The 27,846-nt window shown below is 51.3% G+C and overlaps 1 protein-coding gene across 1 annotated transcript in view; it reads left to right on the forward strand.

Annotated features, from left to right (window-relative positions):
• ASTN2 (astrotactin 2) overlaps positions 1-27,846 on the forward strand; it is a 305,793-nt gene that overhangs the window by 149,414 nt on the left and 128,533 nt on the right. Inside the window, exons 11-12 of the mRNA XM_058853725.1 lie at positions 13,848-13,998; positions 26,291-26,457. Coding sequence (XP_058709708.1) covers positions 13,848-13,998; positions 26,291-26,457 — 318 coding nt within the window. The remainder of the gene's footprint in view (positions 1-13,847; positions 13,999-26,290; positions 26,458-27,846) is intronic.

A 27,846-nucleotide genomic window follows, 5' to 3' on the forward strand; every position in this document is an offset into this window, starting at 1 on the left:
GCTCCTTCCATCCGGATTAAAACTTGGAGAAAAATGTAAAGCTCAGTCTTTGCTGTGATCCCCACTTTTCACTAATATGTCTGGAGAAGCCTGTTTGGATGAAAGGTTAAAAATACAACCACTGTCTGTTTTCCTGCTCAGAGATCCCCAGGTTTGCCTCTCCAGTGAGCTCTGCCCTCACAAACCTCCAGCGTGACTCCTTTTCCAAGGGTCCCATTAGCAGATTTTGCTTCTGCTGCTGCTTATTGGCTGAAAATCAATGCTTTGGCCCTTGTGTGTGTAATCAAAGGGAAGTTTTGGTTTGTATTTTGGGCGAGGCTCTGGGTAATCCTCACCTCTCCTCAACTGCGGTGTGAAGCGAGTCAGGCTGAGGGATCCCCCACTGATGAGGAGTGGGGTTCATCCTGATACTGGGGAAGGGAGCAGCCCTCCCTTGCTCCCTGCCCACTCTGAGAGCCCCCCCTGATGTTCAGAGCTCCCCTCTCTACCTGGAGGCTCTGAGGGATGCTCCTGGCATCCATCAGATCTTCACCCATTGCTCCCCGGTGGTTTGCAGGGTTTGTGGTGGGACCGTGGAAGGCCATGTGTCTCTGTGGCTGTTTCTAATGTCTTTTAAAGGAAGCAAATTACATTTTGGGCATCCTCCTCAGCCCCTCGAGGCAGACCTTAGATTAGCATGGAGGCTTTTCCATTTAGTCTTCTTAATTAAGACAGACACAGAACTAAGGCTGGTGAGTGAAGTATGATGCGCAGGAGAAGGAGGGTGGTCCTGCCGTGTGCAAACGCTGCTCTTGTCTTTCTTTGTTACCCTTTCTTCTTTTAATCTCCTGTCATCAATCTCCTGTTGCTAAATGTGCAGCTGGAGAGAGGGTTCCTGGGCAAAGCTCCTGCTGATGGATTCTGACAGATCTAATCAGGCAGCAATGGTGACGACCATGTCCTACACCGCTGTGAATTGTGGTTCAAACCTAATATCCTTCACCACCACACTGTGGTGGCTGAAACAAACCTGATGGCTGAGATCTGGCTGGCCTGAGGGGAGGAATGTTCTCATCTCATGCACACCTGCCTGCAGCTCCCATCATTGCCTGTGGGACTGGGTTCCTGATGCATTCCTTGCCACCTCTGCCATCATGCAGGCCTTTGATGGCTCTCCCAGGTGGTGTTTTACCTGTCCAGTGCTGTGGGTGATCTCAAGGCCTTACTCCTCCTCAGGAAGGGCCTCTCCCTAGCACCCAGTACAAGCAGTTCCAGGGGCTCTAGGCTGGGGCTGATTTGATTGTGCTCAGGAGTAGTTTAGAGCACCTCTAGCTCTGTGTCTGATCCAATCCTCAAGGCTGCCTTCTCTAACCACTGGAGATCTGGTCTGTGAGGCTCAGGGCATGGATCAGCTCTTTTTCACTGCCTTAAGGCAGGGGGATCATCCACAAATGAGCCAATTTCTCCCTGTGAGTTTGGAGGAGCCCAAAGCAACCAGTCCTAAGTGTATCTATAGATGAGCTGAATCCCATGCTTGGGCTCTCAGATCTGGGGCAGGGTTGGGTTGGCACTCCAGGAGCAGCAGCAGTCAGGTCTCAGCCCTGCACAGGCTGTGCACCCGTTCTGGACAAACCCCTGGCACAGCAGATGCTCAGGAATACAATCCCCTGTCACCTCATCTCAGGGTTTGGGTCTGGGATCGTCTGTTTCAAACACATCAGACCCAGTCCCATGGCACAGTTCCAAGCCTTGGCAGAGCCAGCACAGTTTCTGCCTGCCAGTGCTGAGCTCCCAGGTGAAACACCCTTACATGAGGTACAAACATGCCCTGCTTCAGCCTCTCTGCCTTTAACCCTCTCTCCTCCTCAGGCAAATGATGCTGTTCCCTGTTCCACGTCCAACTCCCCACTCAATTTATCTTGTTTATTGACCCAAGCAGAAAGTCAATGTTTTCTTCATCTGCCATTTGCTTCGATGGCAGCCAATTTGGTTCATAAAAAAAAAACAAACCCAAAAAACAAACAAAATACAACAGAGTTTAGCGTCAGATTTTTCTTCTTCTTTTTTTTTTTTTTTATTTTTTTTTATTTTTTCCCTCTTCCTTTTTTTTTAGATGCTGATTATTCTTTTTTCCTGAACACACCTGGCCCTGGACACCACTTGGCAGCCTTTGCTGTATGATATGGCTGCAGGCAAGGCTAAAAATGTGCAGCAATTACCCCACGAGCTGCAGAGCCAGGAGGGAGCCTGGGGGTCAGCTCATTACAGGCAGGCAATGCTGCAGCACCCGTGGTGGGAGCTGTTTGTTTGGGAAATGTTGGCCCCTGGGGCTTTCATGTGTGTTTGGAGCCCCGTCTCTTCCTCAGAAGTCCAAAGGTGATGCTTTGCAGCCATTGCCTGGATCAGAGCTTCCCAGGCTGTGGGCTCCTTGTTTGTGCTGGGGTGGGATGTGGGATGTGTCTCTGATGGGATATTCATGGCACTACAGATCAGGAAAGGCTCGCTGAAGAGGCTTGAAGGGGTGCCACCAGTGCAGGGCGAAACAGCCCCGAGGAGTTTGTGGGGTGGGATCTGTGTGTGGCTGCTTTGAGCTCTGTCCAGGCAGGGCCCACAGCCAGAGTGGCACAGCTTTGCAGGGGAGGTAGAAGAGGAACCCTCCTGGCAGTGTGGGAGCAGTTTTGGGTAATGACCAGAGTGATTTTATGAGATGTGCCTACTGCCCAGGGTGGTGCTGACCTTCCCCAGCCACCAATGCCCATCACCTCCCCTGAGCCAGCTGTGCTGTCTCTGATCCTGCACTGAGCTTGCTCAGGGATCCAAACCAGCACAGATCCCTCTTTTTCTCCAGCGTAGGAAATTCTTTGCTCTGAGGTGCCAACATCTCCAGGCAAGGGTGGGATGGGTGCCTACCAAAAGCAGCAGCAGATGAGGTTGCTCCTCACCTCTGGAGAGCAGAGCCATGGAGGTGGTGTCCTCAGAAGGTCTCAGTGACCAGTGGCTTCCAGAGCAGAGTGCTGCCCTTGTGACAAATCCACCTGTGCTCCATGGAGCTGCTCCTGGATGCTGAGCACCTTGGAAAACACAGTCTGCTCCGGGTGCCTAGGTAAGAGCCAAGCCCTTTTGAAAAAACTGCCCAGAATGGAAAACCCAATGCAAATCTCTCACCAGGTATAAAATTAATTGGATTCTAACTTCAAAGAGTACTTCTGGAAATGAGCTGTAAATAATCTAGTTGTGCCTCAGTTCCTCTGTCTGTGGACATTCATCTGGCTTTCTTTGAGCCAGTGAGTGTTGCTGATGGAAGGTGCTATATATAGCAGCAGAGCTATGCATATATGGATGCATATGCATAAATGTATCCCTAGTAACTGACCCAGGTGTGTGATGCTTTCTATAATACAGCTGACAGGTTTGTTTCCCAAAAAAAGCTCCGATTTTGCTTCCTGCAGGCTCTCACTCCTCTCTTTGTGCAGCTGTGCGCAGTCCTCTGACGTGGGCTCCTTTCTCACCCCATGCCATGGCTGGAAGCCACAGAGGCTGGGATCTGGTGACCCCTGGGATGCAGAGGGGTTGCTGAAGGTCACCCAGGTGCGTGGGAGTCTCATGGGGTTCATCTGGATGGAGCTTTATGGCAGAACTTGGTGCTGCTCCTGGGGCTGCACGAGGCTGCTGAGCTGTGGTGCTGAGAGCTGGTTCCTGCAGGGCTGTCCTGCCTGCAGCCAGCATTCCACAGGGATCTGCATTCCCAACACCCATTCCTGTGTGTGGAGATCCTGCAGCCAGCATTCCATAGGGATCTGCATTCCCAACACCCATTCCTGTCTGTGTGGAGATGCTGCAGCCAGCATTCCACAGGGATCTGCATTCCCAACACCCATTCCTGTCTGTGTGGAGATCCTGCAGCCAGCATTCCACAGGGATCTGCATTCCCAACACCCATTCCTGTGTGTGGAGATCCTGCAGCCAGCATTCCATAGGGATCTGCATTCCCAACACCCATTCCTGTGTCTGTGGAGATGCTGCAGCCAGCATTCCATAGGGATCTGCATTCCCAACACCCATTCCTGTCTGTGGAGATGCTGCAGCCAGCATTCCACAGGGATCTGCATTCCCAACACCCATTCCTGTGTGTGGAGATCCTGCAGCCAGCATTCCATAGGGATCTGCATTCCCAACACCCATTCCTGTGTGTGGAGATCCTGCAGCCAGCATTCCATAGGGATCTGCATTCCCAACACCCATTCCTGTGTGTGGAGATGCTGCAGCCAGCATTCCACAGGGATCTGCATTCCCAACACCCATTCCTGTGTGTGGAGATCCTGCAGCCAGCATTCCACAGGGATCTGCATTCCCAACACCCATTCCTGTCTGTGTGGAGATGCTGCAGCCAGCATTCCATAGGGATCTGCATTCCCAACACCCATTCCTGTCTGTGTGGAGATCCTGCAGCCAGCATTCCATAGGGATCTGCATTCCCAACACCCATTCCTGTGTGTGGAGATCCTGCAGCCAGCATTCCATAGGGATCTGCATTCCCAACACCCATTCCTGTCTGTGTGGAGATGGCTGGTCCCTGGCACCCAGTTTCTGAGGAGCTCGGTGCTGTCTGCTCCCAGCAGATCGATTGGAACATCTGTGAAAAATCAGGACATGGATATCTGATCCAGCAGCCCTGGCTGTTTCCTGTTTATCTAATCTGATCCTATCAGAGTTTCTGAAGTGCTTATCAGCACCACATCTTGGCACTTTATGTGTGTATTGGAAACCCCCCTGGTCGATGGGCAATGAGAGGGGTTGGATCTGGGCTGTGGCCCCTCCCTCTCCCAGCTTCCTTGCAAAATCCAACTTTTCCTCGTGACCCCCATGAACTGATCCAGAATCAGATCCAGAAGAGACCACTAGGACAAGAAACTTGTCCAAAATACCCCAGAAAGGCATCAAAGGGAAGGAAAACCCCAGTGAGTCATTCATGCCTAAGAAGAGGCTGAAGTCTGAGTCCCAAGCTGGCATTTTCCACTTGCCACTGCAAAATGCTTGGGATGACCAAAGCCCCACCCTGGATCTGTCCCATGGGGCAGTGTAGGACATCTCTGCTTCATCTCTGCTTCCGTGGGGCTGGGGGACGGTGCAGCTGTGGGGCCCAGGAGCAGGGGATGGATCTGGGGTCCTTCCACCTCCTCTCTCATCTTCCTGGCCTCCCCAGCAAGCAAATTCTCAGTTTCTCAGCACTGGAAATAGGGTGGAGAGATGGAAATTGGCACAGCCAAGCTCCTGTTTGGGCTGGAATTTCTATCTGGTTTAAATGGGAAAATCCTTTAGCTCATGCCTTGGGAATGCTGAACGAGCTGGAACCTGAAATCTTGGTTTGCTGATGGCTTGGAAGGGCAGAGACAGGGGAGGGTGGCTGGATTCTCCTGCCCTCTCCAACATGTGACCTCCCACTCTGGGACTGGATACAGCTGAGGTGGCGAGGAGATGCCCAGAGCTCCTCACAGCACTGAGTTTAATGGCAATTTTGCCATTAATGACATTTTTTTTTGCCATGGCACGTGGAATCCATGTGAATCCATGTTGTATTTGAGCCAGCCTAGGCAGGGCTGCAATCACTGCCTGGTGCTGGGTTGGCCTGACCCATCTCATGATGTTTCCAACCTGTAACAATTTAGGGCAGAGAGATCTCAGGCCTTCTGTCTCCGCTTTTTTTCTAAGATTTGTTTCTCCCACCAGGCCACACTGTTGCAGAGGACTGAGGCAGGCATTTTGTGGAGGGTCCCTCTTTTAGAGGCAGAGAACTGCCTTAATTTGTCCAGCTCCAAAATGCTTTTGAAAAACTTGAATTGCTGCACACAGCGTGAAGCCTTGTTTGGATTTAGCTGTGAGAGCCAGCAGCAATCGTCTGTCCCCGAGCACAGAGACAGCAGCTGCCAAAAACACCGACTTTGGGGCTGGTGGGGAGATGGGAGAATGGGGGAGAGGAATGGGATATCCTGGGACAGCAGTGAGAGGGCAGGGAGCAGTCAGGATGAGCCTGCCCAGGGGATTTTACCCCAGGGAGAGTTTTGCCCACCAAAGGTGGAATGATGCTGAATCCTGCAGCTGCTGCTGGAAAATGTCCTCTTTCCCCAGGCTGAACCTTCCTCCCTGCCCAGAATAAAACCCCCAACAGCTCCTCTTTAGGAAATGTTATCGAGTTTGCAGAACTCCAGAGCTGGGAAGTGCCAGGGTCGGTTTGCTGTGCAGCCTTCAGGAGCCCCTCTGTGCATATGCATTATGGAATCATCTTTAATGGCATGATCATATCCTACTTTTTCACCTTTGCCTCGCTCAGCACAGCTGATGAACCTGCTCTGGGAATGATCTGCATTAATGTGAAGCTGTAAAAACTTCAACTGAAGTCAATGAGAGCTGTACTTTGAGCAGGGAAAGTGTCATTTAATGCTAAGCACTCTCAAAAAATCACATCTAAATGTCTCAGATTTGGTGCACGTAACGGAGTGGATGTTTTTTACATCACTGTGCTTGTGCCTTGGCTCCCTGTCTGTAAAATGGGGATGATAACAGGGAGATTGGGAACTTAATCACTTTATTTGTTGTGAAATACTGCTGCTTCTTGGTGTTGAGTAAAGCATAAGCAAGCCACGAGGAGCTAAGTAATTGTGCATGCAGAACAGTGCCTGGATAAAGTACAATAAAGTAGGAGCTATGTGTCCTCCAGGGAAGAGAAACAACAAACTGAGAAGCCACAGAGAGAGCTGCTGTTTGCAGGAGGGCTGAGAAGCTGTGGATGTTTGTAGGCACCCAGGGGTGGGTTTTGGGGTGCCTAAACTGAGCTCTGGATGGTTTCAGACATCCCAGGGCTCCTGGCTGCAGCCTGACACCATCACCTTTGGCATTTGGGGAGTGATGGGTCCTGGATGTGGTCTTGGAGTCAACACCCTCACCAAAGGCAAAATTACTGGAGACAGCATTAAGGTTGTCCTAGAAACCTTAATTCCTAATTTCCTTATATTTTGAGTATGTGACCTCACAATTGTTATAATTTCATGCTTTGCGCTTTTGCTGTGTGCCCAGGCCAGTGTGCTGGCTCTGTTCTCGGCATGCCTGGTGGACCTTGGTGTGTCCCTGGGGGGACACAATGCTTGGCAGTGCTGGGTTTCCTCCTGGCTGGCATCCCCAGGTGCTTGCTGTGGGATTTCTGTCCCACTGAGGGCACCTGCTGTGCTCCAAACCCCTGTCCAGTCCCATCCCATCCCATCCCATCCCATCCCATCCCATCCCATCCCATCCCATCCCATCCCATCCCATCCCATCCCATCCCATCCCATCCCATCCCATCCCATCCCATCCCATCCCATCCCATCCCATCCCATCCCACATTTTGCTGCCGAGGTTCCTGGCACACAGGAGCATCCAGCACACTGGAAGTGCATCCTGCTGTATTTGGGATGGATTACAGACCACAGCAGGTACTAGCACATGTAATTCCCAGCTTCCTGACCGTGCTTTGCCATCCCTCTTAAGGCTCATGTGCCTTTTCTTAAGCCTTCCAGCACCGACGTTGCCTGGGAGACTGAGCCAGCACCTCCTGCATTTCCTTTGGCTCGTGCAGGGTTGAAACTGCAGCCACAACCTTCCCTGGAACAGGAAAAACACTCAGAATTAAAACTATCTTGTTTAATTCCTCTGTGATACCCTGGTCCTTCACATGGCAGAGCTATGCTGGCTCTGATGGGGCTGCAGTGAGGTGCAGGGTCCTTGTGAACCCCAGCATCCCTTGGGATGCGCTTTCCCTGCTCACTTTTATCCCAGTGTGTTTGTTTTCGCTTTGCTTTGCTGTAATTAAATTCCTGGCCCTTCTGCTTGCAGAAGTGAGCTTCAAAACGCTCCAGCAGAGGGGTGGTTTTATTGAATCTCCAGCAAATTATTGATGCTTGGTGGGGAATTTTTCACACTTTCAACCTCAAGGTTTTTGGGAGAGCGTTTTTGCAAGTGTTTATTATAGTATTGCCACAAGAAGCGAGACTACCCGGAAAATTTATAGCCAGCGGCTCATCAGCTGTGGAATGTCAGCACAGCACCGTTGAAATGCCTTCTCCAGTGTCACTCAAGTGAGGATGATTTCTCCCAGCTGAGGACCTGAACAGTGGTTTTTCTTCAAACCTTCCAGCACTATTACAGTGGCTGAAAAGTGGTTGTCGGTGTACTGGGCAGAAAATCACTTTTTTACTAGATAAAATAATAAATCTGATGCAGGCACAGCACTGGGACACCTGGTTAAAGACAGGAGTTCCAGCATGCCAAAGTTTCAGGCTGTGAAGTCCCCAGGTGAGAAGATGCCACCACCTCATGAGCTCCTTCAGTGCTGAGGATGGACATGAACTTTTCCAGAACATTCCAGCTTGGTCAGTGTGTGAATGGACTTGCTTGGTTCATGGCTCAGTGCTGTAGGAGATGGTTGCTGCATTCTCTGCAGGTATGGATATCAGGAAGAAATCCTTCCCTGGCAGGGCAGTGAGGCCCTGGCACAGGGTGCCCAGAGCAGCTGGGGCTGCCCCTGGATCCCTGGAAGTGCCCAAGGCCAGGCTGGACAGGGCTGGGAGCAGCCTGGGATAGGGGAAGGTGTCCCTGCCATGGCAGGGGTGGAATGAGGTGAGCTCTAAGATCCCTTCCAACCCAATCCATTCTGTGATCCATGATTAAATGTTGTAGGGATGCAGGAAAGGGCTGTAGAGAGAATGGTCTTTTGCTGAAGGCAGAATAAAAATTGAAAGGCTTGAAATCCCTGAAAAAACCCCACCATATTCTGTTGCGTTTAAATTGGAGACCACTTTTCTCAGGTGATCATTTATTGCATGTTCATTGTAATTTGTGTGTTTAACTGGATGGCTCTCAGTACAGACCAGCTGAGACTGTAGTGCAGCAGACCCAGCTGGAATTGTAGTGTGAGTGTGGGAAGTGCTAAAAGAACTAAAAATAACTTGGAAAACATCTTCAGTTGGCCATCCAGCAGCAGTGAGCTCTTTCCATCCTCTTCTCTCGTTGCCTGGGCTGCCTGTCTTAGATGTGAAGAAAATCATCCCCCCCAGTGCACGGAAGATGGGAGCAAAAATGAATGTTTGTGACACACAGGGGGTCCTGGGAGGGGACTGCCCTGGGGAAGGGGTGGCTCTGCCTTTGCTGGGGGTGGCAATGCCACGTGCTGAGTGTGGTGCAGGGGCTGCAGGTGGTGGCACCAAGGGGTCCCGAAGGCTCTGCTTGCAGCCAAGGTCCCAGTCCCTTGTGCTCATCAATTCTTTGCTTCTGAAGCTGGGCTTTGCAGCTGCTGCTTGGTGTTTTATTAGTTATATAGAATTATAAAAAGAATGTGATTATGAGTTTGCAGTAGACCTTCAGCTGGGATCCGTGTGTCGCTCACTCTTCGTGCCCATTCCTGTGATGAATTTTCCAGGGCATCGTGGGACAGCTGCTCAGAATTGCTCAGATGAGCAGCAGCTGGGCTGAAAAATGCAGAATCTGGGTGTAAATTGCTCTGTCCTGGTTTTCCAGTGCAGCAGCTCTGAAGTTCCCTGTTCAACAGAAGCGGGAAGCAGCACAAGGTGCTGGCCATGAGCCGTCCTGGCTGGGCTGGGCTGTGCTGGGCGGTTCTGGGTGAAGCTGAAGGTGACACAGCATCACAGCCTGTGCTGCCAATGGGCCCTGTCTCTAGACTAAACTCCCGAACCTCAAGTTCCCACCCTGATCCCTCTCCAAACCCAGCTCAGGGAGCAGATGGCACTGGCTTAGTCTCCAGCTCGCATTCTTTTATTTTTCTCATGGATGGTGAACTTTGTAAGGCACTGAAGTCTTTAACCATTAGCAGGCAATAAAAAGGGGCAGCAGAGTTGGATAACACCCACTAATCCCCTCCAGGATGAGCTGGAGAGTAGAGCCACTGCAAAGCTCTGGAGCTTATTCTGGGATGAGTGCTTTGGAAGCTTTGAGAATAGCTTGGTGTTGGTATTTCATGAATAAATAACCCCCAGCAGTATTTGTCAGTGAATCTTCTTCATTAATGAGACCTGGAACAAAGGGGGAGGGTGGAGAACAGTGTTTTTTGAGGGAATCCAGGTGAGTTCAGGTGCTGGGAGGTGGAATGTGGCTGTGTGAGGATGGGTGCTATGGTCTGCACTGTGGGAGCCCTGCTGTCCTGCACCATACTGGACATTTTTGCCATGAGATATTGATAGAAATTGGATTTTACTGATGCTGGGTGTGTGTTCAGAGGGTCCTGGCAGAGAGGGGAGTGTGCTTCATTTACAACTATCATTTGGGTGTCTGCAGGTGTCTTTGGGAGAGCTGGAGAGTTAAAGGTGTGTGTGTAAATGTGTGTGTGTGTTCATAGATGCTCATGGGCTTGTGGAGAGGATCTGGCACCAGAAATTGGGTCGCTCTCTCCAGAATGCCCCTTTTGACAAGAGCTGGCTGTAGATCAGTGAGGATTGCCCCATCCTCCCAGCACACCAGGTGCTGAGCCCTGCCTGCTCCCTGTGGTTTTGGCACCTGGGTGCAGCCAGGGCCACCAGCAGCTTCCCTGGGCTCTTCGATGTGCTCGGGACACGGAGCCTGTCCTTCTCCATCCCTCCCTGTCAGAACAGATCTGGGGCTTAGTCACTGAAATCCAACACAGAGAGATAGAGAACAAGAGCTGCTCTTTTGCAGGCAGCTTGTTACTGCAGGGAAAGTGATTCATCCATCAGAGCTGGTCTGATCTGGCACCCAGGCCATGGTGGGGATGGCTGTCCCCAGTGGGGTCCCTGCAGGGGTGGCAGATGCTGCCCTGCCTTGTTGGCACGGTGTTCCCTCCAGGGCTGGCTCTGGAATGTAAGAGCAGGAGCCCCCTGCAGTGGGCAGGGAAGGACAGGCAGGGGTCACTGCCAGAGCTGTGTTGGTGGAAAGTCATCTGCTCCGTGCCACGTGTCGCCACAGAAGGCAGGTAATTAATGACTGCTCTTCACTCCCAAAATTCAAAGGAGCCGCCGAGGCTGGCGGTGCCAGGGGCTCAGCAGCTCCTGCCTGCACTGAGCTGGGCTCCTCCAGCCCCTCCTGAGGCAGATGAAAGTGAGGTTTGCTCCCAGCTTGCTCTGAGCATCACATCAGCCTCTCATGAGCTGCCACCCCCGTCAGAGCTCTGTGCTGAGGTGAAGCTCCTCTAATGGAACGATGGCCGAGCATCTGCCCTCACCCCTCTCCTCTCACAGGCGACACTTCAACACTTCCCTGCAGCTCTGCTGCCCAGGCCTCCAGTGAGGTTAATATTTTAACACATTTAATGGCTCATTCCAGCTCGCCAGCCCTTCCTGGGCTTTGGCAGGGGTCATCCATTATGCCAAGCTTTGGAGAGCGAGTTTCCCGTTCCCATCCTCAGCCCTGCCCAGGGCAGGAGGTTGGTTTGTGCTTCCAAGTTTTAATTAAAGCATGACAAGCTGCCCTTGCCATCCCCAGCCTGGTGCCATGTGGGATGAGCCGATGTCTCCTGGCAGAATTCTGTCTCTCTGGAGTGATCCTGTGCAAGGATCCAGCCCCAGGATCTTCTCTCCACCACCCAAAGCAGCTGTAGCTCCTCACCTTCTCCTTCCAGGGATGTGGGTTGTTTGGCAGCTCAATGGAAAAGCCAGGAGGGAGGATGGGAGCATGGTTCTCCTTGCTGTCCACCCACAATGAGAAACCCCCTGGGAGGACCAGATGGGGCTGAGCTTTTGGGGTGGGTGGTGGAGGAGCTGTCACGGTTTGTTGGTTTTGGCTTTCTTAAAATAATTCTCCCCACATTAATAAACAGTGGTTTTAGTTAGTAAATAATATCCCCTTCCTCCCCCCATCTCTCCAGCAGAAATATGTGCCCTGATCCAATATATCCTGCCTTTCTCACTCCCTCATTTGAGAGGAGCTGCAGATCCTGGTGGGAACAGAGTGCCAATAGAAAACGGCCTGTAAAGATATTTGAAACATGACCAAGAAAGGACAGAGGGAGATTCGTCTCCAAATATGCTGGAAAATCTAGGAGGTGGGCCAAGAAAGGGAGAATATCAGGAGCTTGATTGCTACGAGTGAAAAGTTAATTGGGAAGCATTAATTGGGGTGAGAGCGGGCAGCACAGAGACGAATTTGCTATGTGGGGCACCACGGTGAGCACGGAGCTGCCCCAGTGCTGGGATAACTCATCCACCCCAGCCCATGGGCATGTGCCAATTTACTATTTCTCACTGCTTTTAATGGTGTTTTCCTTGTTGAAAGTCCCAGCTTCTGGAATCCTGTGATTTCCCTTGAAATCCAGAATCTAAAAAATCATGATGTCAATACTGCATAAGGCTTTATTTGGGTTTGGTCTCTGAGGAGTTTCTAGCCCTTGAGTTTGCAGGGGAAAGCTTGGTTATACCTTAAAGCAAATTTAGAGGGAGAAAATGTTAAAAAAAACCCAAAACCCTAAACAGCTCAGCAATTGATTTATTTTTAAAATCTCATCATTTTGGTGCCAGTTGCATTCTATTCTTTTTTAATGCCTGACTCACGGTTTTGTTGAGCGCTCGGTGTTGGCAGGGCTGTGTGCGTGAGTGTGATGGTGGCGTGTGAGCTCAGGGGCCCTCTGCTGATAGAGAATGCAGGGCTGCTTCCAGGCAGCTCTGCCGTGGCCCTCCAGGGCTGATGAATATTCCTGTACTGCTGTTTCACAGCCAAGCAGATTGTTTTCACATTAAACCCCCCAAAAAAGGGACACTGGCGCTGGCCATTGGGTCATTGTGCTGATGGCAGGACAGAGGCTCAAGGAGAATGAACCGTGCTGTGACTCCCAGCATTGCCTCAGGGGTATTGAGGTCAGAGGGGTCAGGGTTTATTTGCAGCCTCCTGTGTGTAGAGATCTAATAAACAACCTGTGGAGGTCAAGTCTGTCACTATCAGTGTCTTGTTCTGTGACCTTCCTCTCTCTCTGATCGCTCTGTCTCTCTCCTGTCAATACGAGGGTGATGGCTTCTGGTGCCCAGGATGGGTTGTGGGTGTTGGTTAACATATAAACTGTGCTTTGAAGATGAAAAATATCTTGGAGATGCTTGAAGCTCTTGACAAGCATCTGTGTTCCTTTTGCAGGAACCCAGCAGAAGGCAGAGCGCCTGAATGCTTTGTCACAGGCGAAATCTGCTGCGTGTGCAGCCTCGAGAGGCAGGGCTGGGAGCTTCCCAAGGCTTCACATGGCCCTGGAATTATTCCAGGTGCTCATGTTTCTTGTTTGAGGGGTGTCACAGCACAGCAATGCCTGGGGCTTTGCCCATCATGGGCTGGAGCAGCGCAGCAGGGCTGTGCCTGCATCCATCCCTGCATTATCTGCTCCACATCCACATCCCAGCCAGCACGAAGACAAGTTCCATGTGTTCTTCCAGCTTTGGAAGTGCCCCTGGGGTGGATATGGGTGATGGTGATGGATGGGGTGTGGATGCTGAGGGAGGCTTGGCCCAGCTGTGAAACACCCAGGAAGAGTTTTATGGCTCTGTGGATGAGTTTCATGGCTCTGGATTTGCTGTTGTCTAGTGTAGGGTTGGATTCACACCCAGATCCAGGCTACTAACAAAGCATCTCCTGATTTCCAGTATGCAAAAACTTGGTGGATGGTATCTTTGAAACCCCATGACTGGTTGATTCTATGAAGGATGCCAGAGTTATGCAGCAGATTTATTGTATAGCATGTATAGCATAATCACAAAGGCCTCATTTCCTCGGGAAGCTTCCTTTGGCTCAGTACCATTAATCAGGATGCAGGGATTTTGCCAGAGCCGCTCTCTGTGGATTGCCTGTGCTCTGCCAGCTCCCTGCCAGCCCTAACAGTGCCTTTTCTCTCCAAGGGAAGAAGCGATGCTGTCCACCTACTTCGAAACCATCAATGACTTGCTCTCCTCCTTTGGGCCTGTCCGGGACTGCTCCCGCAACAACGGCGGCTGCACCCGCAACTTCAAATGTGTTTCGGATCGCAAGGTGGACTCCACGGGCTGTGTGGTACGTGCTGGGGCTCTGGGGTCCATACTGGGGCTCTTGGGTCCATACTGGGGCTCTGGGGTCCATACTGGGGCTGTGGAGTCCACACTGGGGCTCTGGGCTCCATACTGGGGCTCTGGGGTCCATACTGGGGCTCTGGGGTCCATACTGGGGCTGTAGGGTCCATACTGGGGCTGTGGAGTCCACACTGGGGCTCTGGGGTCCATACTGGGGCTCTGGGCTCCATACTGGGGCTGTGGATTCCACACTGGGGCTCTGGGGTCCATACTGGGGCTCTGGGGTCCATACTGGGGCTGTGGGGTCCATACTGGGGCTCTGGGGTCCATACTGGGGCTGTGGATTCCACACTGGGGCTCTGGGGTCCATACTGGGGCTCTGGGGTCCATACTGGGGCTGTGGAGTCCACACTGGGGCTCTGGGGTCCATACTGGGGTTGGCCTCTGCTGTGAGGACAATCCAGAGGGAGATGTGACCTGCTCCTCCTTCCTGTGGCTGAGGGGATGTGTGTGCTGGAGCTGGACTTCCCCCAGTCCTGGGTCCTTCATGGCAAATCACAAATGCCTTAAGGACTCCAGGGAAGCAGCTCAGGTGCTCAGATGAGCAGAAGAAAAATATGCTTGAGGCTGGTGGTCATTTTCCTGCTTGTCAAGAAGCAGGGGTGTGAGGCTGCCTCGATTTTTCTCCTCCTTTGCGCTTCCCAGTGCAGAAGATGAAGCATCCCTCCAGCTTATCCACCTCTGGGCATCTCTGACACCCTCAGAGTCTTGATTTGCTTCTGATCATGCTCATGTCTTGCCAAACAACCTACTGAGTCCCAGCTTTTGCAGAATCCAGAAGATCTTCTAGACCTCAGACCATTAGTTTAGGGCAGTTTTTGGCATCTGAATGATAGAATGCTAGAAGGATTTGAATTGGAAAGGACCTTAAAGGTCATCTTGTCCTAACTCCCTGCCTTGGGCAGGAGCACCTTTCACTAGACCTGGCTACCCAGAGCCTGGTCCAGCCCGGCTGTGAACAGTTCCCTGGAGGTGTTCCCTGCTGGGTTTTGCTGTGCTCCCAGGTGGGAGCAGCAGAGCTCAGCCCAGCTCTAACCCATCTCACCTTGACATCAAAGTCATCCCATCCCTGCGTGAGGAGCCTGTGTGAATCTGTAATGACGTGCAGAGACACAGGGCAGAGCCTTGGGAAGTGGGACAAACCCAGAGCATCCCTTTTTGTCTGTTGTTGAAGCCCCTGCCCGCCAAGAAACCATGGTGACCCCCGAGGGGATCCAGAGCTGCCACCTGCTCCACCAGCCCCTCAACCACACATTCACCACCCCTAAACCCCTGAAAACCCTCATCTCACTGCAGGCAGGGCCCCCTCGCCACGTCCCTCCCTCTCAGCAGAGACAGGAGATAAGTGTCTCTTTATTTATTGAAGATGTTTGTACACGGCAGCTGGGAAAGGTCAGGCTGGAGCCGTGCTGTCCCGGGGGGAGGCGTTTTCATTATCCCCTTCTCAGGTTGCTTGTTAAGGCCATTTAGCACGACAGTCTGATGTGTCACCAGCAATGCCTGGTGCCATCTCCCCCTTGCTGCTCCTCTCCCCTTCCTCTTTTTTTTCCCCATTGCCATTTTTTTTTTTTTTTTCTTTGTCCCCTTTTCCAGGGAGCAGATGCCTTTCTACTCTTTTGGGGGGTTTCCCCCCTTTTTTGGGGTGCTGTTTTGCTCTGAAGGCCAACGTGCTTTCCCAGGCACTGTCAGAAGCAATCAGGGTTCTGATCACCTCACGCCTCTGGGAAGTGATGCCTCTTTTTAAAGTCAGGCTATATTAAGATAGAAATTGTCAATAAATTACAGGCCTAGTGCTGGCATGTGGAGAGGCAGAAAAGGAAAACCGTGTCACTTGGGGAAAATATCCCCCAGCTTCTGTAGTGCCTGCCTGAGGCTGTGTGTGAACAGAATGGACCGTGTACAGTGAGGGGAGAAGGGAGGAGCAGCAGGAGCTTTCTCCTGGGGGACAACCCATCCCCCAGGAGAGCTGTGGGTGAGAGGTGACACTCAGGGACCACAGGAACCCCCATCCTACACGTCACACCAGGCTCTGGGGCCGTGCATCCCCTGGGGACAGGACACAGTCTCTCCCCACTGTGCTCTTCACCCCTTTTTCTCCCCAGTGCAGGAGCACGAGGCTGCTCTGTCCCTCTCCACAGCTCCCAGTTTTGGGGTGAAGCTCCCCAGTCCCAGCCTGAGGACAGCAGAGCTGAGCTGCCCAGGGGGAGTGTGGGGACAGCCACGGCATCCCCGTCTTGTCTCCCTGCTTCCCTTTGGACTGACACCAGCCCATGCTGCTTCCCAGCTCCCCCAACCCTGTGCAAAGTTTTATTCTCATCACCCATTGTCGGTCCGTGGCAGAGGAGAGGTGTGGAAGGAGCTGACCCCAAATTCCTGAGTGTGTTCCATGGCCATTGTCCAGGGAAAAGCCTAAAGGGTGGGCTGGCAGCACTGCCCCCAGCCTGGGTGGTGCTCATGGTGCTGAGTGGGATCAGAGGGGCTGGGAGTGGAGTCTCAGAGCTCTCACAGGCCCAGTTTGAGACATTCTGGTACTTTGCTCACCCATCCCTGTGCTGCCACTCCTCATCCCACTCCTGCTGGAGCCTGCTGGGTGTGAGCTGGGTTTCCAGTGCAAGAAGGGATGGGGTCATGTGCTGCAAATTTTCAGGGATGTCCGTTAGTTTTGAAGCTGAACTGCTGTGAACTCAATTTGCCAATTTGGTAAGTGCTGTGGGCAATATCGGGATGTAATTTAATTAAGCTATCCCCTTTTTATAGAGTTCAGGGAGCATTTGCCTACTAATTTTAGCACTAGGTTTGCTCCAGCTTTACTCTGAACACAGATTCACAAATCATGACATGTTGTTAATCTCTACCAGTCAACAGTTTATTAATTTGCTGAGGACCACAGAAGTATATAATCAGTGGTTCATCAATCAAGGCTAAATCCAACAAATGTTCCAGGCAGGTACTGAGCATAAAATATACATGCAGCCTTGTAAGCAATTAATACACCACAGAGCTGGAGCCAAGCAGCTCAACCGGGGAGCAGCACAAATCTCAAAGATTTCTTATTCCTTTTATATAAAATCATCATCTGTTACCAGTTCCTTCATGCCCTTAATACGGCTTCCAGTAATTCTGCAGGGATTGGGATGCATTTATCTCTAGGTTTTTAGTGGCTCTGCCATTACCATTACCTAATTGTTTGGACTTAAAGGGTTTTGGTTAAAAAGTTGAGGGTGGATTGTTTGCAGCTCGTGCTGGAGTCTGGCTGTGTCTCCTTGGGCTGATGGTGAAGAGCAAAGAGGGCATCGCTTTGCTCAGTTAAAATCCGACTTTTTAGGCATCACCTGAAGGCCCTAAAGCCTCTCCAGCAGGGTTCCCACCTTCAGGGGTGGCAGCTTCCCACCTGCCATCCCCCACTTCCCATGGGATCCCTTTTTCCCCCCTCACCTCATGGTTTTCTGTTAGTTTTATGTGTACCCAGTAGATGGCATGAGTGCATAAAGGGTTTCTGCAGTTCTTTTCTTATCGGAGGCCTTTTTTTATTCAGGTAGTTTTAAGAATTATCTGCTGCAACCTTGGCATCGCTAACTGGAGCCTTGTGTTTGAGCCCTTAACCAACCAAAAAGCCCCCAAGCTCCAGAAAACCTGCTTCCATGCTGCTTTTTCTTGTTGCACTCTAGAACTGCCAATGGATCTGGTCAAGCTGTAGGAATTTCCCAAGAAAAAAAAAAAATCCCAGTGAATTTCTGTGAATCCAGTGACTCTGCACGTTGAGTCCAGTGTGTGTTTCGTACCATCTTGTAGCGATCACAGCAAACCAAGAGAAAGTGTTCTAGAGGAATAATTCAGACTATCTTATAAAGGAAATATTACTGATCTTTTCTACTGGCACAGTGGTAGCTGCACAGCCTGGAGGGAGGATGCTGAAGGAGGGAAAATGCTTAACCCTCATGTGCTGGTGATTTATAATTTGAGATGAAAACCTGTGAATTGGCCCTGAGAGACTGAAGGAAACACCTGCACCATGGCTTAAATTCAGGTTTCTCCAGCTGTCTCTCAGATTGGTTTCGCTCCCTGGTGCCAGTCCTCTCACCTGCCTGAGGAGAAGGCGGTGTTGCTTCCATGTACTGCCCCATGACCAGGTGGATTTTTGAGCCTGGAAAGGCAGGATTGCAGCCTTATTGAAAATAAGAGGGGTGAGGTTTTATCCCCAAAGGAAGGGGAGCTTTGGTCTTAGCACATGAGCTGGGCAAGGAGGGGCTCTGTTCTCTTCCAGTGCACGTTGGGCATCCTCAGCATCACTGTGGGAGGAGGCAGCAGCAGGTACAGGTGTCTGAGCCCCACGTGCCTCCCAGGATGGGGTCTCCTCACTGTGAGAAACACCTGGAGAAGCAGAAGGGCATGAGCTGCTTCACTGGGGGTGAGGAAGGCAGCTCAGAGTCCTGGGCCAAGAATTATGAGAATTAACCCTTGTTTGTTTAATGTGTGAGAGGCTGGACTGCAGTAGGGGGGCAGGTGGTGTGGTCTGGTGCTTCTGCAGCAGCTGGGTGCCTGCAGATGTTGGTGCCTTGGTTCTTTGAGTCACATGAGATTGCTACAGGAGCCCGGGATGTTGCAGGTAGATGTAGAAGGGCTGTGCTCCAGGAGCCATCCCACCTTGGGAAGGGCTGGGAGAGCCTTGCCCAGCCTGGGCACCGGGTGCTGCTGTTCTGTACAGACATGGAATCCTGCTCATCCTCACTGGCTCCCCTCTCACAGGCTCAGGTCCCTCTGGCAGAGATTAATTTCTAGTCTGACCAAGACAAAAGTGCAGTTTGCCTACAAGGATGATCTGAGCTGTTTCTCCCTGCGATGGCAGGGGTCAGCCCACCACGAAGGAGGGAATTTGTCTGGCACAGCAGGATGCAGGAGGGAGAACATCTACCAGAGTCACCTAACGAAGCTGTGGCCAGCAGTGACACTGCTGTGGGGTTGGTCCCAGCCTAAAGAGGGTCCTAAAGACACAGGAGGAGAAATTTGGCATGGTCCACACAAGCCTTAGCACAGCTTGTCTGGGGCTAATCCTTCCCTTGCTCTCCCCCACCTCAGGATGATGGGCTGCTCCTCACTGCTGCAGAGTGTGGCAGAGAAATGGATTAATTTAGGAGTATAACCATTTTGGGGAGAAATGGGATTAGAAATGGAGGAGCAGGGCAGTGGCTACTGCTTTCGTCTCCTCCTTCCAGCACAAGTTACCCAGAGGTGGTTAGAGACCATGGAGACATGCTTTGAAATTCTGTGGGTGATGCTGAGAACTTATTTTCCTGGGGGGAAATGGGGTGTTTGGGAGTTTCAGCCCAAACTAAAATGCTGTGCAGAAATTCCTTGCATACATGAAAATTCAAAAATACTTTGGTTCAAAACATTTCCTTTCTATAAAGGAGAGGGAAATGTTTAATTCCACCACTATCATCTGGAGATTTGTTTTATATTACTTTATCCCAGTGTACAGCCTGAAATAAAAACAAAATTAGGCGATGGAAACCAAAACATTTCAACCTTGTCAAAATTAAATGCTCTCCTAATTTCCCGATGAGTTTTGAGATGTAATTGATGGAATCCCACAAAGCACTTAAGCTTCATCAAATCTGCATTTTTCTGACAGACAATTGTTCATTGAAAAATAAAAACTTACCCGTCCCTGCCTTGAGAGGCACCTAGCTAATTATGGGAGAGATGCACACACCAGGGAGGGAGATGAGGAAACCAGTCTCTCCTAATCCCTTTAAAGTCTCACTGCCTCCCTGGAGCAGCAGCTGACTCCTTTTGCACATTGTGGTTGGAAGCAGAAGCTCCCTGAGCTCAACAGCAAGCCCCCCTCCAAGGAACCCGTGGTGTGGGAGTTTATCTCATTAATCCAGGTAAATACCCGTGCTGAAAATGGGATTTGAGGAGGAAAGGGTGGCAAAAGCTGCTGGGGTCAGAGTTGGTGGTGGGTGGGAGCAAACCATACATCTGCCTTTGCTTTCAGGGGGGGTTTACACCTCGTGGCCTTAAAAGCTGGGTTAAAAGCAAGTGGAATAGCTCAGGATGCAGCAAGGTGAGCTGGAGGGCTCCTCCTGCACAGGGAAGGAGTGGTTTGGATGATAAAAGCCCTGTTTTCTCCAGCAGTGTTTTTCTCAACAGCGTTCCTTGAGGGCTTGGCTGGTGCCCCTCTGCTCCTCACCAGACTGGGAGGGTTTGTGTGCTGTGGTCACAGCTGGCTTTGGGGATTGGTTTGGCACATGGGGTTTGGTGTGGTGTTGTGGCTGGGCTGCACCCTGATGGGTGAGTCAGGTGGGACAGGGGTTGAATTTCTGTTTTCCCAAAGGTTTTTGGAGTTGCCAGCTGCTGCTGCAGCTGAAGATGCCCTGACAGTCAGGAGATAGCAGCACACCCCAAAATGGGCGGTTGGTGACTTCTGGAAGGGAAGCAGATTTCCTTGCTCCAGGAACACTTCTTTCAGTGTGCAAGGCATCCCACCAGCTGCTTGAAACAAATCCCTCACTCTTGGAACTGAGGTGCAGGCATGCACAGAGTGACTGTCCCGAGAGGGTTCCCTGGAGTGGTGGCCAGGGGTGAGCAGGGGATGCCTCATCTCCTCAGCTTCCATCTCCTCGCCATCCCACTTTCACACAGGGACCAGGCTGAGAAGCACAAGCAGTATGTTCTTGGGAGCCTGCAAGACAGATGGGTTTGATTTTCTGAGGCTAAAATAATGATTGATGATCTTTAAAGGGAAAAGGAAGCAGGGGGAAAAAGAGTGGGAAGATAATGACTGTTATTTCAGAAAACAGTTGTAATGTTCCCCTTTGGGAAGGATGTTCCCCTTCCTCAGCAGGGTGTCAGGAAGGGCTCTGCCACAGCTGGGGTTGGTGAGGACATCCCTGCCCTGAGGAGGCTCCAGAGAGCACTTTAGCAAACAGCATTTTGGCCCTGTTTTATCAAAATATTGGGAGAGGAGGGATAAATCTCACACACACAGATTGAGCTGCATACAGCCAGGCTCTGTCCTGCTGCTGAGCAGCTTTGCTCACCAGAGGCCTTTTGGGTCAAGAAAATGAAGGCAGAATAAGCTAGAATTGTCCAGTATATACATATATATATATAAATATGGACACAGAGGGGTTTACTGCATTTGTATCGTTTCTGAGCTCCAACAAGCAAATAAATACATGCCAGTGCACAGACAGGAGCTCATTAAAATGTTGGCACTCGCTTGTACCTCAGCAGTGCCTCGGATTAATGCTTTTGTGTCACGCTGAGGAGGTTCCTCGGTGAGGAGGGAGGATGCCTCGGCACAAAGGGGGGTCATTAGGGCCTCTGGTCCTCGCTGCTCTGCCAGCTGATTGTGCTGCCTCAGCCCAGCAGTGCTAGGGATGCAGCTTGGGGTTCTGGGGCTCCCTTCTGGAGGCATCCAGGCATGAGAGAGCTGGAGCAGCACTGGGAGCGGGGTTTGGTGGCAGCTGCCCTCTGTGGGTTTAAGAGCTGGGGGGATTCAGACTCGTCTGTACCCAGAGCATCACCTCCAGCACCTGACGCAGAAATCTCTGACTAGATCTCTGCTGTTGTTGAGAAAACAGAGTGGAATAACAAAAAGAGCAGTTTATTCTCTACAGAAACACTTTATTAAGTATTCTGGTTTTCTAAACTTAATAATGGAGGAGAGGAGCTGAGCTGAGCAGCTCTGGCAGGCGGCTCAGACGGAGGAGAGTGGATGTGCTCCCATCTGGGGGATCCATGTCAGTAATGATTTGCCTTCCAGTGACCCCTCGCCCATCTCACTGCTAATGAGCTTTGCAAATGAGAAAGTGAGCAAAGGCTCCTTTTTTACTTTACATGGGCAGGGACTTGTCCAGGTGTTCATTTTCCTAAGGCACAACCTTGCACAGGTTCTGTTGTGTGTTTGTGTCACCCCTGAAGGTGATCCTCCTCCCGCTGTGTTTGCTCCGGCCGTGCTGGGGATGCTGCTGGGGGTGGTGGCAGAGGAGCTGTGCCAGCCCTGGTGGCAGGAGCCCACACGGTGCCACACGCTGTGCTGGGGTGGCAGCAGTGGGCTCAGCCATCCCATTTGGTACCAAAGCACAGCCCCTGGGAGTGGGTGAGGCTGGATCTGGTGCGTTCCCAGGGGTGGCTGTGGGCATGTGGCAGCAGGCCCTGCCAAATCTGCCACTCCGTGTCACCTTGGAGATGTCATCTAAAAGCGAAAAAAGCCTGTTTTGCAAAACAACAGATAAAAATAGCACTTCCTATTCAGCACATCCATTCCCTGTGCGTACTCAAAATTCATTTGCTGACTGCAATCACAGGAATAAGGACCTGTGTTCTCTGGGATGGGAGGGGATGGGCTGGCATCCAACTGTGCCATCAGCCAAACCCTGTGGAGCTGCTGGTGGTTCCTTCTCCTCAGACCCCTTGGCAGCAGCAGGGTCAGAGCATTGCAGCTGAGGGTCATGTTTAGCCTTCAGGACCTGTGTTATCAGTGCTAACACACAACAAGAAAATAAAGTTTTCTTTTCCAATGCCAAGGGCAATTTTCAGGGTTGTCTGTCGGCACAGAGAAATCAGTTCACTTCTGCATAGATGGAGTGGATTTGCAAGACCGTGGAATTGTATTTGTATGGTAAATTCTTCTCCTTGGATTTTGAGCAGACCGTGAGCTGGAGTCTCCCCCTACATCTCCTTTCCCTCTCCACAGCATGGATTAATCACCAGACCATCTTCCCAAGCTCTGAGCTATATTTCCTGGTGAGATCCATGGATAAAGGATGGGCTGGGAATTGGAGGTGAACACATGCAACGTGAGTCTAACATGGCAAACCACAAACAGATTTTTCTTTTGAATCACTGGGTAACAGTGAGTGGGATCCCTCTGCTTCTGTGGCTAAATCAATCCATGCTGTGTGTGGATGAGGGGTGTGCAGAGGTGTTTGACCAGGACCTGCTGGGGCACCAGCTTTCCTCCCACCAGGATGGGATGTGCCACCTCTGCTTGCCCAGACAGAGTTATTGACCGAGTTCCTTATTGATTTTATAATCATTTTCCAACAGAGCCCCCCGTCCTGTGTCACTGCCAAGGCAGATCGCAAATTGAACTGCCCCTAAATTGATGGGGCATTGATTAAAGCTCTCCACAATCATTGGTTCTCTGCTGCCCAAGGCAGGCAAATCAATGTCAGCAAGAACCAATCTGCTCCTTTATAAAAGCCCAGCGAACACAGGGTGAGTGCTGGCTTTCCAAACCCATCCCAAAGCCCAGGCTGACCCATCAGGGAGTCAGGATTAGCACAAACTGGTTTGTTTTCTTTTGTTTTTCCATGGTCATCTCTGACTCCTGTGGGCAAGAACATAGCTGCACTCAAATGGACTTCAGTTTTCCCCCACTCTGATCTATTGGTGGGAAATCCTCTCCTCCAGGGGCAGGGAGGTATGTTATAAAGATTTATAAGCCCAGAGAAGCTGTGGTTGTCCCAGGAAGCATCCAAGGCCAGGTTGGACAGGGCTTGGAGCAACCTGGGATAGTGGGAGACATCCCTGCCCATGGCAGGGGAGTTGAGCTGATTTTTAAGGTCCCCTCCAACCCAAACCATCCTGTGATTCATTGTGCTCAGCAATTGCCTCATCCACCTGTTCATCCCTGCAAAACCCTCCGTGAAGAGGTGTTGCCTGGCCAGTACCAATTGCCAGGTTTGCTGATCCCCCTGGCTCTCCTGAGCAGGGACACATCCTGTGTTTTCACGTTGGCTCCCAAAGCTTTCTGTCCCTGGAGAGCTCCTGCAGCTACTGCAGAGTTGGCTCTGCTCTGAGCAGGGATGGATGTGGAGAGACAGGAGCGCTTTCTTTTGCAAATGCTGTGCTGAGCTATTTGCCTGCTGTAATTAATGAGTATTAGGATGCATAATTATGAACTGAAAGGAAACACGTTTCATGGTGGTTAAGAGCCAAAACTGGAGGAATATCCCAAGGGTGGCCTCAAGCAGAGTAGGACGAAGGGAGGGAGGGCTTTGCTGACCCACTAACCCAGTCACAGGGAAAGAACCATCTTCTTCCTCTGAGGGCTGGAGAAGGTGCTGAGCTCAGCACATGGATCTGTGCCAAGGCAAGAATTCCAAGTGACAGCTCCGAAAAGCTGTGACTGATCCTCTGGCTGTGCTCCTGCAGCTCCTGCTGCCTTGCAGTCCCATCCAGTTGCCTTCAGCACCCTGGAAGATCCCTCAGGACCTCTGGAGAGCAGAGCCCTGGCTGCCCATCCGTGTGGAGGTGGGGGGAGCAGCAGAGAGGCGGTGCCGTGGAGCAGAGATGCTGTTTGCAGCCAGACCTCCCCGTGTCCTCCAGGGAGATCCTCTCTGCCAGTTTGCACAGCTCTGCTCCAGCAGCAGGGCTGGCAGACGAGGAGGAGAGCACGGGAGATAAGAGCTGGATCTGCAGCTCTCATCCTGGTGCTGTTCCCCAGACAGCTCTGGGGCAGTGAAAAGCACAGATTGTCCTCAGTGTCCTCTCCTCCTCCATCATTCTGTGCATGCATCTGGAAATCCTCCTGCTCCCAAGTCTTCTGCTGCTTCCTGCTGCTAATTCCAGAGCTGTGTCTTTGGGACCCTGCCTGCTCTGCAGGGATGGACAGCATCCTGTTCCAGAGCCCTCTGCTGCCAAGATCCTTTGGATGGAAAAGCCTCGTGCCTTCCCTTCTGGCCTTACCCGCTGTCCCCAAGGATGGTGCTGAGGTTTGCAAACTTCAGCTCTCAGGGCACAGGGGGCAGTGGGGAATCTGAGGGATGACTGGAACAGAGGTCAATCCCAGTTGCTGCAGGCAGGGCAGAAGCAGTTTTGGTGCTGCTGCTGTAGGGAAGTGGCACAGGGTTTCTTGGAGGTGAAGAGAAAAATGGGGACAAAAGTTATAGCAGGGTAGGACAAGTGTGATGGTTCTAAACCAAAGGAAGGGAGGTGTAGATTTGTTGTTAAGATGAAATTCTTCCCTGGGAGGGTGGGCAGGCCCTGGCACAGGGTGCCCAGAGCAGCTGTGGCTGCCCCTGGATCCCTGGCAGTGTCCAAGGCCAGGTTGGAGGGTGCTTGGAGCAGCCTGGGATGGTGGAAGGTGTCCCCATGGCAGTGGGGCTGGAACTGGATGGTCTTGAGAGGTCTCTTCCAACCCAAACATTCTAGGATTCTGTGATAGCTCAGGGTGGGCCAGGACCCCCTAAAGCCCCGTTCTCCTGTCCCTGTTTTCTTCTTAAGCAGCCAAGAGCGAGGCTCAGCAGCCCATCTCCCATCAGGACCCTGCTGGTGTCAGTGAGCATAAGGTCCAGGGTCTCCTGAACTTTTATTAATATGTACAGCATTTTGCTCACATGGAAAATTGATTTTGTTTTTTAAGCACGAAGTATAGCAGTTTTATAACCTTTCTTCTGCTTGACAGAGGCCATCTATAACCTGCCTTCATCACTACCTGTGCCATCTCCAGTCTAACTCATCTTCAAGAAATTCCATAATGCATTTTTAATTGTGAGCTGCTCCCAGACAAGATTAATTTATTTTTTCAAGGACTGGCCTTTTTGTTGTTGTTTGTGTGCATGTCTGTTTGGTGAAAAGGGATAAATAACAAAAGTGGAAGTGTGCTTTAATCTGGGTGACAATTTATCCATGACATTTGCTGCCTGCTGGCTTTTCTCTTTTGGGGCAAAGAGAACAAGCTGGGGAACTGGAATTAGAAATTAGAGCCACGGTTCCCTCAGCTGTGGAAAACTGAGGAGCCTGAGATGCCATCCTGGCTGATGCCAAGGCCGTGCTTGCTGACCTGCCTGGCGTGGCTTGAGATGCATTTCTAGGTCATTCCCGAGCACTGAAATGATTCTCTGAGTTGCTCCCAGATGTTTATTCCTGGGTTGCACTGGATTTTTCTGCATTTTGGAGGAACAGGGAGCAAACACAGAGGGTTGTCGTGTTTTGCCCCAGTGTTTTGCCCCACACTGGCTTGAGGCTTTGTTGCTGTGTAGTTTTGCTGCCCCGAGGATTTCACCCTCTTCCAGAGGGAGGATGAGGAGGGAGGCATTGGCAGCAGACCAAATCCTTGCCCCTTTCCCAAGGGCGAGGTGACGCAGGGCTGCCCCATCCCTCACTGGGGACAAACTCATCTCCTCCAGATGGGAAAGGAGCTCAGCAGCAGCAGCTCTGGGCCAGGAGCTGCAGGGTGGGGGAGCCCAGGTGACCTCTCGGTGTGTCCTGTCTCGCTGCAGTGCCCCGAGGACCTGCGGCCCATGAAGGACGGCACCGGCTGCTACGACTTCTCCAAAGGGATCGACTGCTCCGATGGCTTCAACGGCGGCTGTGAGCAGCTCTGCCTGCAGCAGACCCTCCCTCTGCCCCACGACCCCTCCTCCAGCACCATCTTCATGTTCTGTGGGTGAGTCCACCCTAGCAGAGCCCTGCAAGGCTCCTCAGCTATGGATGCTAACTGTGAAACAGAGAAGCACGGTGCCTGTGTTAATTACAGGCCACATAACCTTCTCAGTCTCGCCTGAGAAAGTGGCCTGGGAAAATCATGAGGAAGAATTAAAACAATCCTCAGAGACAGAAAACAGCCTTGCAAGTGCTGTTTGTCTGTTCCTTGTTTTCTTTGCAGGAGAAGGTCGAGGGGTGGTGTGCCCCACTGACCAATGATGGTGATGTAGTAGTTTGCTAACCAATAAGAGTTTCCTTTCTGTACTTTTCACATATCGGTCTATAAAAAAGACCTGAAGCAATAACTAGGAGAAAATTCTCCTGATCAACTCCTTAGAGACTCTGTGTCATTTTCCTCGCTGTTCCTAATAGAACCACACTCAGTGATCACCCCCTTCCTCATCTCCATCCCTGCCGCCCATCCCGAGCCAGCCTGGAGCTGTGCTGCTGGAGCTTCCAGCAGGGAATGGAGACACCTGCCTTTCCTGAGGGATGTGTGAGGAGCAGCGTGAGCAGATCTACCTTCCTCCTCTCCCCCACTGTGTGACTGTACAGCTTGATCTGTGACTCACTGTGAAGGGACCCAAAAATTGTACATTGTGTGTTGGAGGGGAAGGTGTAGGATTTGTTTAAAAAATACTACTTTTAAAATTTAGTCTTTTTTTTTTTTTTTTTTTTTCTCCCTCCCCTGCACCTCCCTTCAAAATAGATTCTCATCCCTGATTTTGGCCAGGATCTTATAATCCTACACAATTTAGCATTTTTCTCTCAGGAAAATCTCCCTGGCTGCAGCGTGCTCTAAAAGGAGCTCAGTGATTATCTGGCTTTATTCTGCACAGCTGCAGCCATCCATCGCCTGCCCCAGCCCCACGGCTGCTTCACACTCTCAGGCACACTCAGCAACCAACTCCATGTCCCAGTGTGACAGATTAGGATGAAGAAAAGGGGAAAAAGCCTTTTTGGAAAGAAAATGCCCACAAGCAAGAAGGGGAGTGAATTCCTAGCAGTAACTCCGAGGAGCATCCGTCAAGTCCCAATGCCTGCAGGTGCAGCAAAGACCTCACACAGCTCTGACTGCTGGCTGGTCCCTGGGAAGTGTGGAAAGGAAGAGTGCCAGCTTCTCCTTTATTTATCCCATTTTTGCTGGTTTGTTGTTTTTTTTTTCCCCCACTACCTTTATTTATTATTATTTAGCAGCGCAGAGTGACTGAGTCACCAAAACAGAAAACGTTTTCTGCTCCATGCCTGCAGAAGGGGTTGGAAGTTCATGTGGCACCAGCATCCTTTGTGGGGAGGGTCTAGAAAACCTTGGGACATTCCATGGTCTCCACACCCACATGAATCTGTATTT

The sequence above is a fragment of the Poecile atricapillus genome, chromosome 20 (assembly GCF_030490865.1).
Source record: "Poecile atricapillus isolate bPoeAtr1 chromosome 20, bPoeAtr1.hap1, whole genome shotgun sequence".
NCBI classification, from domain to species: domain Eukaryota; kingdom Metazoa; phylum Chordata; class Aves; order Passeriformes; family Paridae; genus Poecile; species Poecile atricapillus.